Source organism: Arvicola amphibius, chromosome 7 (genome assembly GCF_903992535.2).
Source record: "Arvicola amphibius chromosome 7, mArvAmp1.2, whole genome shotgun sequence".
NCBI lineage: Eukaryota > Metazoa > Chordata > Mammalia > Rodentia > Cricetidae > Arvicola > Arvicola amphibius.
Window position 1 is genome coordinate 28,432,753 of NC_052053.1, and position 14,122 is coordinate 28,446,874.

Below are 14,122 nucleotides of genomic sequence, written 5' to 3' on the forward strand. Positions count from 1 at the left end.
TAACTTGTTTTATCTTGTGAAGAAAGCTTCAACTGTCAGAGTATTTGACTTACACACTGATTTAAACTATTCATCTTACTCTAAACAGACAGAATATTAAGACTTTCTCCTTAAAATACTAGATTGGACAAAATTAAGAAAATGTATTTTTCTTTTCATTAAATAATGGGTTTCATTATATATTTAGGTATGCATATAATAAACTTAGAATATATTTATCCTCCTTTGGTTTGTCCCTATATTTTATAAAAGTTCTCCAATATTTATAGGAACCCAGGATGATGCAAAACTTGTCTGTCTTGGAGGGTGTCATTGTTAAATGTGAGTGTGCAACACTCGTTTATGCTTTGACTTGATTCCTTCAGAAATAATACTGAGAAGTGGGATAGTGAGTCCTAGTTTAGTTTTTTGAAGAGAATGTTTCTGAAGTGACTGTGCTAGTGTCCATTCCGAACAGCAGTAGATGAGGACTCCTGTCTACAACCTTGACAGCATTTGTAGTTTAATGGCTTTTTTCTTTTCTTAATAATTCCAGTTTTGCATTTCGCTCCTCGTTTAGGGCATTGAGTTATTTTCTCGTATATTTATGAGTCTTTTGTTATTAAGAATTGTCTGCTTTCTGGGTACGTTGGCCACATGCACATACAAGCACTTGGGAGGCCAAGGCAGGTGGATCTCTGAGGTAGAAGCTAGGCTAGCCTGGTCTACATAGCTAGTTCTAGGACAGCCAGAGAGACCCAGTTTCAAAAAGCAGCAAAATGTTTACTCAGTTCACTTATCCACCTGTTGTTGGTACTATGCTTTTGGTGCTTAATTTTGGGTATTTCTCATCTGTGAGATGAACAGCTGGCAAAGATTTTCTACAATTCTTAGTCTCTCTACCCTGTTGCTTCTTTTGTTGTGCGTAAGTTTTTAATCTGATAAATTCCTGCTTGTCAGTTTTTGTATGATTTTTCTGAAGTAAAGTCCTATTCAGAAAGTAATTGTCACTATCCTGAAGTGTTTCTTTTATTAATTTCAGTAGTTCAGGTCTTGCAGTAAGTTCAGTTTGAGGACTTTTATGAAGAAAAAAAGACCCAGTTTCATTCTCAGTGACTCACTACCCACCTCGTTTTCCAGGCATAGTTTATCAAAGCTGTCAATTTACAATTTATTTCGTTAGGCCTTCTTGTGAATCAAAATGCTTGTATACTCATAAGGGTTTCTTTGTTGGTTTCTTTTTCTTTTTTTTTTTTTCTGTAACCTGTTCCCTTGGTTGTGATTCTCGTTGTAAACTGAGCTTTATGGAGACTCATGTAGGGAGATCGGTGAGGTGTATTTCTGGGGGTGTCTGGGTGAGGCAGGAGGGTCTCTTGAGTTTGAGCCTAGCCTGGCTGACAAACTGTGTTTTAGGACAGCCAGGGATACATGGTGAAACCCTGTCTCAAAAAACTGAAAATATTTATTCCCATTGTGTGAAAGGTCCTTCCAGATTCAGTAGAACTCTTGGAATGCATTTTCTTCGTGTTGCTGATTGTAGAAGTGTATTCCCTGCAAAAAAAGCTGTCAGAATGTTTGAAGTAGTTAAGTTGGCCAAATGATCAGATATTAGATAATGAACTTAAACAGCTCTTCATTCAGTTTTCGAAGTGTTGGTTATATCATGTGTTGTTAAACATTTTGGGGAAGGGTTGAGACCTTTCTGTTAATCATATCTGGCTGCAGGCTTTTGAGTGCAGCTATAAAAACTGCTCATCAATATAGTGATCATAACTCTCAGATACAGTGGCATTCATAAAGCTGTAGTAGATCAGATCTACCAAACAGTGACCAGGACCATTTTTTGATGGAAAGTTGACATTCAAAAGTACATTGGAACTTCTGACTCCAACCACTGAGCTGGTTATTGCTGACTGTCATATATAAGCCCATTTGTCATAGCACATCATAATCTATTCAAGAAATGGTTTCTTTGTTGTTGCATAGAATAGGAGGGAATAGAGATTCTGGGTTTTTTTTTTTTTTTCATTTTTAATTTTTGGTTAGTTCATGAGGTACCCCACTCACTTAAAAATCAAACTTTTTCAGGCCAGGTGGTGGTGGCACACACCTTTAATCCCAGCACTTGGGAGGCAGAGGCAGGTGGATCTCTGAGTTTGAGCCCAGCCTGGTCTACAAGAGCTAGTTTTACAAGCTCCAGAGCTACCGAGAAAAACCCTCTCGAAATCCAAAAAAAAATCAATTCCAATTTTCTTCAAACACCAAATGACTACTGAATATTCCATACTGAATTCTTTGGCACTTTTTAACAAATGATCATCATGGATGCTTGCTCTCACTTGATCCTTATTATTAGCTTTGGATATCCAAGCCCACTAGCTTCTCATCTTCAAGACTCTCCTCTCCTTTGCAGACTTCTCAATTCTCCCCTGTATTATTTGTATATTTTTTAGCAGTTCCTAGAACAAATGCAATGTTGATGTTTACTAGAGTTCTGTTTGCTGCTTTATCAACACTTGAAACTCAATTAAGAAAATTTACATTTTGTCTAACGTTTCCATAGTATAAAGTATGAGTAATATTAGCAAAAAATGAGAGATATGTATTAAAACATCAATCACTTGTGTTATGAATGTATTTGAGATCCTTGTGCGTAATGAAGTTTTCTCTTTTTGTAAAACATCACTTAAACTTTTCTAGGCTGCCTTGGCTGTGCTTTAAAGGTTCTGATTTGATGTATTTTCATTATCATTTGTCTGAATTTTGTTTTTTTCTCTCTGGTTATTTGGATGACTGATTATTCATTTAAGAAAGCATTGTGTAGTCTCCAAATATTTGTTTCTCTCTCTCTCTCTCTCTCTCTCTCTCTCTCTCTCTCTCTCTCTCTCTCTCTCTCTCTCTCTCTCTCTGCATGCTGATGCTTCTCAGTCTCTTGATTGGAGTAGTAGTTTATCCATAATACATTTTAGCTATGAGGTTTCATTGTTTGTTCATAATTTGGAAGTCCTATCAAAATGTAGGAGCATAGTATTGAAGACCCCCACTATTGTTGTCAGGATCTGTGTGGTCTTCTATATCTTTTGGTGTTTGTTTCATGGTATTGGGCTCTACTCCAGTATTGGTCCCACAGTAGCTCAGAATTGAGAGATAGATGGTTATTTATTTAGGCATAAACTCACAAATCAGAATCCTCTGCTTGAACGGAGAATAGAAACCGAATTCAGTAACCTGAAAGAGAGAGCAGATACATGCTCTACATGGGCTTATATAGTATGAGGCCACGCCCCATTGTGTGGGTAACCACTGGCCATAATACTTCCTATAGCATACAGTTGTTATTCTTTGAATTATTTTCTCTATTAATATGTAGTGCCCTAATATGAAAATTCTTGGTTGTTACCTATATCTGGATAAAGAAACAAAAAAAAAAAAACTAAACTAAAACCTAAGCAGCTAGGTGTACTTGGTAGGAATTAAATCACTTGGTAGGAATTAATTAAATCTTTTGAAATGGGAAGAACTACCCTAAATCCAGATCTTAGGGTGGGAAGATCTATCTTAAATCTGGCTCACACCTTCGGAGGTAGCCTACATAAAGGATATGGAAGAAAGATGTTCTTATTCTTTGCCTATTTGCCCTCATCCTGACTGACAGGTTCCTCTTTCACTGATACTAGAGCTTACTTTTTGATGCTGGCGTATACTTTGGACCAATGGTGACGTCCAGCCTCCTGGACTGAACAGCTGCTTGATTCTTGGACTTTCTGTTGATAGACAGCCATTGTTAACTAGCTGGATCACAAATCTAAAAGCCACTCTATTCTGTCCCCCTATTTGTTCTGTAACTTTCAAGAACCCAGACTAATATATTCCCTTTTTATCACTTCTAATTAGCTTTGGCTTGAAGTTTATTTTGTTTGATACAAGGATAACTCTGCGTGCTTATTTACATGGTAGTTTTTCACTTTTGATACTAAATTTTTTTTATCTTTGCTAGCTAAAACAATTGGCTCATCCAAAACACAGACTCCAAATAGTAATTAAGGAATAGAAATCAAAAGAAAAATATTCAAAAATGAGGAAGCTAAGCTGCATCTTTGAAAAAGTTACTAAGATTGATAAACCTTTAGCCAGTTTGACATAAGGAAAAAGGGAGCCCAGTGTGGTGGCAGAGGCAGGATGATCTCTGACTTTGAGGCCAACCTGGTATACACAGAAAGGAAATCTAGGACAACGAGGCCTACCTACATTAACAGACTGACTCAAAACAGCAGAAAAAAAAAAAAAAAAAAAAGGAAGGAAGTAGGACCAAAAAGAAGCCACAGTTTTAAAAAGAAAACACTATTAGACATTACTGTGAAAATGAATACTCTGAAAAACAGGGTAACCTAGAAGAAACGGAACAATTTCATAATCTGCATCACCTCCTAAAATTAAATTCCAAAAATATGAGTAACTTAAACCAACCCATTACAAGCAATGATATTAAAGCTGTGATTACAAGTCTTACCTTGAAGAAAAGCCTAGATAGGACCAGGCTGATTTACTGTGAATTCTGTCAGACTCTCTAGAAAGTGCTCATTCCCATTCTTCATTTGTGCCATGCGATAAAAAGGGAAGGAACACTACATAGAAATTTATTCCATAAAGCCAGTATTATTTTGATACCAAAATCAGATAAAAACAACAGAAGAATGAAAGAAAAATCAGAAACAGACAAGGATCCCCACTCTCCCCCTTGGTTGTTGTTTGCTTGTTTGTTGTTTTTTGAGGCATGGTTTGTCTGAACAAGTAGGTGATACCAATTGTGTTTTATTTCTACTTAAGTGATGTGTATAGTAATCCATTTGAAAAAATAGAGTGTAGATGATCTTTAGCATCTCGCATCTCTACATAGAACATGGCTAAATTTATTATTTGAAAAGCTGATGCCAAAAAAAGAAGAACCTATAAAACTCAAACAACTAAAATATCATACCTGAGGACTCATTTTCAAATTCAATAGACTATTGAATTGTTTGGGTAGATCCTTGATTGGGAATAGATTTATATTTAGTATCACACAAGAATCTTCCCTCCATTTTCATCTTGTTAGTGTTTTTTGCAATAAACCATCTTTGCTTTTCCCCATTACAAATGGTGTCTTTATAGGGGATTGATTTAGAAAATTGTCTGAGTACTTTTTTTGCTTTTTTAAAATTAGACTAGATGCATTATTTATACACCTTTATATATTTATTATGTCTATATTTAGTTTGTGTATGTTGTCCACAGGGGCAGGTTTCTGTTGCTAGAGGGTTATCTTATTATGCAGAAAATACAAAGCTACTATTCTTCTGGGGGCAGTCATATGTATAACGCTACCTTTGAATGATTTTTAAAATGTTCTGTCTCTACTTCCATTAACAAGATATTTCAGGTGATTTGAACTGTTAAAAAAATATCATTTTATACTTAAATGTGGTGTTTCGTATGCTTGCTGCCTGGTAACTCATATGAATATCCACTGTTGGATATTTTATGCTTCAATAATTTTTTTTCCTTTAGAAATCAATGTGGACAGAACATAAATCACCCGATGGAAGGACTTATTATTACAATACTGAAACAAAACAGTCTACCTGGGAAAAACCAGATGATCTTAAAACACCTGCTGAGGTAAATTGAAGACTGAGAGTCAGGATTGTTAAGTAGCTTGAGTATAGTCCATAGAATTTTAAATTAAGCTATCCGAAGAGCAGTTCTTACATGTCACCAAGAGTTAATCAAAAACTTTTGGTTTACTATTGTCTTATGTTCAAATATGTCTTGAAGAATGATTTGAAGGGGAAAGCAGTTTTTCTCAATGGAAACGTGTTTGGTTTAAAAATTATGTGAACAGTTCCAGTTAACCATGGGGTTTGATGTAATGCAATGAAACTGCCTATAAAATACTGTTGTTTTAGAGAGAATATTTTCTCTTTGTGAAAATGCCTATGAAAGGGTATTTATTTTGTGTTATACATTTTACCATTCAAAATAGATAAAATATGATGAAGTTAAGGTTGAAGCACTAAAGCAAGCAGTATTGCATGTTTAGTAGTCATTGTGCTTAGGAACATATAATGTTTTTCACTGAAGAGTGTAAGTTTTACCCAGCCAGTGGTATTCCATTTTTAACTTAAATAAAGAACTTACGACAGGAACTGTATTTTCCCTGCACCCCTAAGTCATCTAATGTACACAGTGCTTGAGAAGGAAGGTTGTTAGAGAGCATTTCTTCCCTGTTTATTTCTTGTTCATATGCACACATGCTCACAATGTGTCTTATTCTTGTATTAATATGTGAACATTCTGCTAGGGATGGCATTTCACTATGGTGAAGGAAAAGCACACACATTTGAATTTCAGGTAGATCTACCTGGATTTGAAGCATCACTGTACTCCTTAATAAGTTTATTACCTTTGAAAAGTTACTTTCTCTTCAGGTAATATTGATTAATAGAGAAGAATCTAAATTCTGTAGTGTTACTATAAAGGTTAAAAGTTATATTAATAATTGACAACTTTGGTATTTAGAGTTAGTTACACAGGTAGACAATATTTAGTGAAAATGAGTGTGTAGTCAGCAATGCTGAACATATTATTCTTTGCTGAATGTTTTCCTTTTCTTTAGCAACTCTTGTCTAAATGCCCATGGAAAGAGTACAAATCTGATTCTGGGAAGCCTTATTACTATAATTCTCAGACGAAAGAGTCCCGCTGGGCCAAACCCAAGGAACTTGAGGATCTTGAAGGTAAGATGGGAAAACAACTCTTTTGGGAGTGTTGCCTATATGCCAGTCACCTAGAAACAGCCCTTCCTGAATAGGGTTATTTAAACTAAGGCCTTATTCAAATTGGAAAAAAAAATTTGCACATTTTAAATGATGTAACAGTTTTATGGGCTCTTTATTTTCTTGTTGCTCTAGATCTCAGTTCTATAGATTTTAAATAGACTTTATTTGATTTGATTCCATTGAAACTAGGATACCAGAATACCATTGTTGCTGGAGGTCTTATTACAAAATCAAACCTGCATGGTGAGCTGCTTTGATAATTCATTTTCTGTTATATTTAACATTTAAAGTATGTCACTAATTTTCACTAACCTTGAATGGATGAATCTGCAGTGAAAGACATTAATTCAAAGAATCACTTTTATTTAAGAGTTATATTATAAATGAGCTTTAAAGTTACACTTTGTGTTGAACAAATGAACATACAAACTCAATATCCTTTTAAATGTTGGTGCATACATGGAACATGTGATTAAGCTTAATGATAGTGGGTAGTAGTTGATCTTTAATAGCAATTATTTTGTTCATACATCATCAGTATGTGTGTGTGTGTTTGTGTATAAAATACTGATTTTGTTTTAATTATGAAATGTAATATTAATATGTTTTTTATCTAAAAGGGTAAATAAATATTTCATTTAGGGAAGAATAGTTTTAAACATTGTGAACTATTCACTACCTTTGAAAATTTAGAAAAGATTGTTATCTAGTATAATACTCAGGGAAAAAAATAGCGGACATTGTGATTAAGAATTCTTCTTGAAATACGATCTTTTATCATAAACTGTTCTAGATTAGCTAAGCAGAAGGTTATGTGGGAGTTTTTTGCATTTAGTTAAATTTTCAGAAATATTTTTATTGAGTGATAACTTTTTTAATTATGTTTATAAATTTAAGCTTATCATTGGTTACATGGAGCGCCTCATTCCTAGTGATAAGAAATTAAAGTATGCATCTTATCACCAAATTTAAAGTTTACCAGAGCCTAAAATGAAAACAGATATTGAGTACTTAAATCTTTAAAGCTCTATCTAAAGTGTCTGAGCATGAGCTAATAGTGTTATCAATAGTATCCCAAATTGCTCACTTAGTGTCAAGCTCATTTCTGATATGACTACAAGTTGTTGGTTTGCATAGCTGCTAATCTGCTTGTAAGTGCTAGTATGAAAAATGGGCTGGAGTTTCATGAGTATGATACCAATTTACATTTTTATCTTTTAAAAAATAATCTTATTTCTGGAGGCAGTACTATTGTATTCCAAAATGTTGAGTATTTTCAGAGTGATTGAAAGGCCAGCAGCCTTTGACGTATCAGCATTAGGAAAGATTGCTGCACTGTTGCTATTGGCAAGTTTTCATTGTTGTCATGAGGCCTTGACGAGACTAAAGCAAACCTTGCTCTTCAAAGTGAGTTTTAAATTGTTTTTCAGGTGATAAATTCTATGAAATTATGGTACTTTCTCCTTTTAGAGTTTGTTTTCAGTGGTTTTATTTAAAAACTAGTTTATGACTCTTCTTTTTTCTTTAATAGCAATGATCAAAGCTGAAGAAAGCAGGTAAGTGATTTTGAAAAACAGTAGGGTTTATAAATTTGGGCCATTTCCATGACATTCTTGTTTTAGTTGTCCACTTAACAGGATTGGGCTAATGGTTTGATGTCTTTGATGTGCTTGGAAGATTATGAGTGGAATAATATAAATGTGTGTATGGTCTTGAGGAATAGATCCAAGGTTTTGTACATGTTTGCCCTCAAATACTGAGCTATACAACCCCAGCCCACAAAGTTTTCCTTTAATTTTTAAATGTAGATCTAAAGTTCTTATTTTTGATATATGCCAAAGAAGATATTATGCAAAAGAACAGATTGAGATTTTCATGAAATAATTGGATGTTAGGAAATTAAAACCATTTGTATTGGCACTTATTTCATGTTACTGTACAGGTTTGCTGAATCAAATAATGGTAGAAGCTGGAAGTGATAACACATAATACTAATCCTAGCTCTACTCAAGAAGGCTAAGGCCACAGTATTGCCTGAGCCCCGTGCATCTGAGCCCAGCATAGGTATCATGGCAACAGTCGCTAAAACAAACATAAAATTAATTAATATTAAATAATTAATATTATCATTTTTGTGATATTTTTGGGGTTATTTTTTTGTTTATTGTTAATGAATTTGTTTAGCCCTTTATTATTCCTTTATTGTTATTATTTTAAAATTGGCTTTAGTTAGTTTTACTGTTACAGTATTTAAATGACCATTTCTCTCTCCCTCCCCACTTCCATACCTTATATTCACTCTTTTGCTGTTTCTCTATTTTACTGTGTAGCAAGCAAGAAGAATGTACTGCAACATCCATAGCCCCAGTTCCTACAACAGAAATTCCCACCACTATGAGCACCATGGCTGCCGCAGAAGCAGCTGCTAATGCCAGTACTTCCACCACACCGACTAATACTGTCGGAAGTGTTCCAGTTGCTCCTGAGCCTGAAGTTACTTCCATTGTTGCTACTGTTGTCGATAATGAAAATTCAGTAACTATATCCAATGAAGAACAAGCACAAATTGCTAATACCACGGCTATTCAAGATCTAAGTGGTGACATGTCCAGTAATGCTGGAGAAGAACCTTCTAAACAAGAAACTGTAACCGAGTAAGTCTTATAACTCAAGACTTCTGAAAGTCAGTGCCTGACTTAACTATAAGAACTTGTTAATTTAGTCAATGAAATAAAAATCAAGGCAAAAATGGAAAAAAAAATCAGTTTACAAACTTACAGTATTTTAAATAAAGGCTTGGCATCAGCCCTGGTTAGTTTGTTCTTTAAAAGAATGTGTCTTTTTTCCTTCTCTGATTTATGTGTTCTGTCCCCAGTGCTAAAAAAATAGTATACATTTATGTTGAGCACAGATGAGTTTTGGAAGGTGAGAAGCTCTGCCAAATAGAATAGAATTAAACTTGATTTCATTCCTTTTTGGTTATTAGTGGTGTTTGGATTTAAGCTTATTGTAAATAAATTGAAAATTACAAACAGCTTTGTTGAAAAATGCCTCAGATAAGAGAAGGCACTTTATAGAGATGTCACAAAAAGACACTCCTTGTAACGATTGCAAAACTGCCTTTTACTACCATATGAGTCAAGATATACAAAAAAGGTAAAAATGGATGAATAATCTGACCAAACGCTATTATCCAGTTAATACTTAGTCATATTGCTTCCATCTTTACTCCTGTCCATGTTCTTTCTCTCCTGTTAATTTCACAAATAGCTATATAATGTTTTAATACTGAGATAATTAAAAAGGAATTGAAATGGTACATTAGGAGGCAATTAAGAGAGGCAACATTTTCTTTTACTCTTTTTACCTTAACTATGCATAAATTTGAAGCATTTTGTGTGGGTGTGTACATTTATTCACATGTATATAAGATATTTTCTGTATCCATAAAGGTCGAATGATAGGATGTAATCTTTGGAAATATGGTTCTACATTTTATTATTGAACTTTTTGAGCACCAAAATAGTCAGATGCTCAAAATACCTTGTGCAACTTGGTATGATAATTACATGTAATTACTTCAAATCCTCATATATATATGTATGTATGTATGTATGTATACATATATGAGTTACTTTTAATGCATAATCTGTTGTTTGTTGAATAATCAAGTTGCTTCCAAAGATGAGAGATTTTTGTGATCTTCACAGATGTTTTATATGATTATTTTCATTATTTTTTATGAATATGGAAGGCAGGTTAATTGATGTTTTTCATGGTTTTAAAAGGTTTATTTCCTAATTCCAATATAACTTTCCAATAAACATTCCAATCTAACTCTTGAACTATAATCTTTTAATAATTTTAATTAATTTCTATGTAAAGGACACTTACAGGATGATATAGTACATACATATTACATTCTTATATCCATATTTATTGCAGTGTCATTTCCATTGTTTAAACTAAATTATTTTCAGTTCAGTGGACCCCAAACAAGTCATTGCTAATTCTGTATTACATTAATTCTTTCTGAAATCAGAATTTAGCAGTCTTCTGCACAACTTGTCAAATAATACTTAAGGTCTTCTGGTTTAAACAATGACTTGGTGCTTGTGCCATAGTACAAAATCAGCCAAAAAGAAGACGGGATTATTGCTAATTGCTATATTCTCTTAGTACTATGTTTAAAAACTTAACTAAGCTGACTTTTGCTAATTGATCACTTAGATTGTTTTGTATACCCTTTTTAGCTTTCTGTGTACATGCAAAAATAACAGGTTTATTAGAGCACTAATGTGAAACGTGAATAAATATAATGAGCCATTCATTACCCTGTAGACTGGTGACACAAGTCAACAGTGCAGTTCTGTGCTGTATTCTGTGCTGTATTCTGCCTTTGCGGGGAATCTGTGACTGTGTCCTTTCTTCAGGTAGTTGTATTCTCAGGGTTCATAGAAGAGACTTTCTTCCAAAAATTGGCAAGTTTTAGGTCACAATCAAACAGTTAAATGATTTTCTAAGAAAATAGCTACTGAAATTATGAATAGCATGTTTAAATTTCTCTCTCTCTAGTTTTACTCCTAAAAAAGAAGAGGAAGAGAGCCAACCTGCAAAAAAAACATATACTTGGAATACAAAGGAGGAGGCAAAGCAAGCATTTAAAGAATTATTGAAAGAAAAGGTATTATAGACTTTTTAAATAACACTTAATAATTCCTAATAAATGTTCATTTTGGTGCCTTTATTTAAAATACTAATCTCTGAACTTTTGTAACTGAAAACAAACTAAATTTGTTGTGTTTTTATTGAAGAATGCTTTTGGAAACTCAACAAGGTATTATTTCACAGTCGTATTTTTTGCCTTGATAAATAAGACTTTATTTAAATTATTGCTTATCTTTTAGTTGGTGGTAATGCAAAAAATACTGTTTCAATCTCAGTGTGAACTTTTTCAGTCAATAACTATCACAAATTTGCTTCATTAAATTTTAGACTATAAAAAATCTGCAAAGGGAGGTGCTTGATGTTTGCAGTGGGTGTTAAACTTGCTATCCTACGATACCATTCTCTGTAAAATTTTAATTTTTTTTTAAATAATTTTCAGCGGGTACCCTCCAATGCTTCATGGGAACAAGCTATGAAAATGATCATTAATGATCCTCGGTACAGGTAATAAAGCAATTTTTAAATTAACTTTACATTAATCTTACGACATTTAAAATTGTGTAAGAGAGTATAACTTCGTAATAAACAGCTGTTCATAGCTATGTATTTAGCATAAATAGAAGTATTTTACGTGTGTTATGGCCTAAAGTCCAAAAGGCTTATCCTACAATTATAGCACCTTGTTCCAAATGAAATTAGAATATTTTAACACTAGAATTTGCTCTTTAGAATAATTTTATATCTTTGATAAATTACAGACACTTTCTTAATATATGCATCACTTTTTTCTAAAGCACTAACATTTGATTCTCCAGTCTTTATGTTTATTCCTGAATGATATTTCTATTATTTAGTGCATTAGCAAAGCTGAGTGAAAAAAAGCAGGCTTTTAATGCCTATAAAGTTCAGACGGAGAAAGAGGAAAAAGAAGAAGCAAGATCAAAATACAAAGAAGCTAAGGAATCTTTTCAGCGTTTCCTAGAAAATCATGAGAAAATGACTTCCACAACCAGATACAAGTAAGGTTTTTAATGATGTAAGCCCTGTTGTTCCTGTCATACTTCTTCCTAACTCATCCAAAATAGATGCTAATGAAAACAGCTGTGTAAATGAGGATGTGGCAGCTTTATAAAATACCAAAAAATCATTAATTTACAGGCTTACTGAAAGTATTAATTAGGGAATGAACATAGTACATTAATGGTTGCATGTTTTATAGTCTGCAGAAAGTGGTGTTGGGGATAAGGGCTATTTACATTACAAAGCCTTATCTAATGTGAATTGTTCTAAGAGAAAATAGAGGCTTTTGCTCTTCTTTTAATATTTTATTGAGTGTTATAAAGTTTTCCTGAGTACTGCATTCGTGAGCTTATAGTGGAGAGTGTCCACTAACTGTCTTTGGGGGGAAAAAAAGATCTAAAATTATAGTGATACAGTAAAAGCTAATAACACTTGATTTCATAATCTTTAGAAAAGCCGAGCAAATGTTTGGGGAGATGGAAGTTTGGAATGCTATATCAGAGCGTGATCGGCTTGAAATCTATGAAGACGTTTTGTTCTTCCTTTCAAAAAAAGAAAAGGTGCGTTTTAAATTACCAGTATTTCAGCATTCCGAGTAAGATTTTTTTCTTTATTTAAATTAGTAAAAGTTATAACAGCAGTTTTTTAAATTTCTTATGTTGTATATCATCGGTTCATTAGAAGCCATGTTAAGAGATAAATGAGTAACTCTTAACTCTTTTCCTTCTTAGTCACACATACTAATAAGTGATTGAATCATGGTGCTACTGATTTATTCCAATATTTATCTGTTAAATTGTTTTGCATATAGTATTGAAGGATGTATAGATGAAAGTGTAAGTATTACTAAAAGTTAAGCAGAGTTGAATTTCAGTGAAAACTTGGGTATTTACATGTTGTGAATGTACACCGTAGCCCTCATAAGGACATGTGTTTATGGAATGAGGATAGAAAAGCAATACAGGTTTTTGAATTCCAACTTCAAAGAGTGATGAAAACTAAAGGTAAGGACTCTGCTACACATAAGAAAGAACAATAAGAAAATGAAGCATGTTACATTTATGTTAGAATATCTTAAGTAATTATAATTCAGATACCTTGTTTGAATGTTAAAGGGGTTATTCAAACATTTGTTTGTAGGAACAAGCGAAGCAGTTACGAAAGAGAAATTGGGAAGCCTTAAAAAACATACTTGACAATATGGCTAATGTTACGTACTCTACTACTTGGTCTGAAGCCCAGCAGTATCTGATGGATAACCCAACGTTTGCAGAGGATGAAGAGTTACAGAGTAAGAACAATGCCTACATAAGGAAAATAGTGAGAAGCAGTACCCCTCAGTGGAATTGCTCTGACTTTTTATGCTGTTAGTTGCCAGCTCAATTTTACACAAGGATTTGTATTTTTGGTTGTTTCTATTTGAATTTTGCTTTAGGAAAAAATACTTTTCTAGAGATCCAAGTTACCTTTAACAGATAATTCTTGAAATATGTAATAAGTCAACCATTTGTAGGTTACTGGTATCTTCTAAACAAAGCAGCTGCACTTAGGAACTCAGCAGTGACTGTGACAGCAATCACACCTGCATAAGACAAATCGCAGCATGGAGATGGGTGTTGGCTTCAATTTCTTTCCTT

General features: G+C 33.5%; 1 protein-coding gene across 9 annotated transcripts in view; it reads left to right on the forward strand.

Annotated features, from left to right (window-relative positions):
• The window catches only part of Prpf40a (pre-mRNA processing factor 40 homolog A), a 41,263-nt gene that overhangs the window by 16,824 nt on the left and 10,317 nt on the right, over positions 1-14,122 (forward strand). For 5 of the 9 annotated variants that reach the window (XM_038337247.2, XM_038337248.2, XM_038337251.2 and 2 more), the window contains exons 6-15: positions 5,527-5,637; positions 6,635-6,755; positions 6,987-7,040; positions 8,329-8,353; positions 9,128-9,451; positions 11,373-11,481; positions 11,905-11,969; positions 12,320-12,484; positions 12,937-13,045; positions 13,626-13,776. In XM_038337247.2, the coding sequence (XP_038193175.1) occupies positions 5,527-5,637; positions 6,635-6,755; positions 6,987-7,040; positions 8,329-8,353; positions 9,128-9,451; positions 11,373-11,481; positions 11,905-11,969; positions 12,320-12,484; positions 12,937-13,045; positions 13,626-13,776 (1,234 nt within the window). The remainder of the gene's footprint in view (positions 1-5,526; positions 5,638-6,634; positions 6,756-6,986; positions 7,041-8,328; positions 8,354-9,127; positions 9,452-11,372; positions 11,482-11,904; positions 11,970-12,319; positions 12,485-12,936; positions 13,046-13,625; positions 13,777-14,122) is intronic. The other 4 variants (XM_038337249.2, XM_038337250.2, XM_038337253.2 and 1 more) reach the window with 1 other exon arrangement.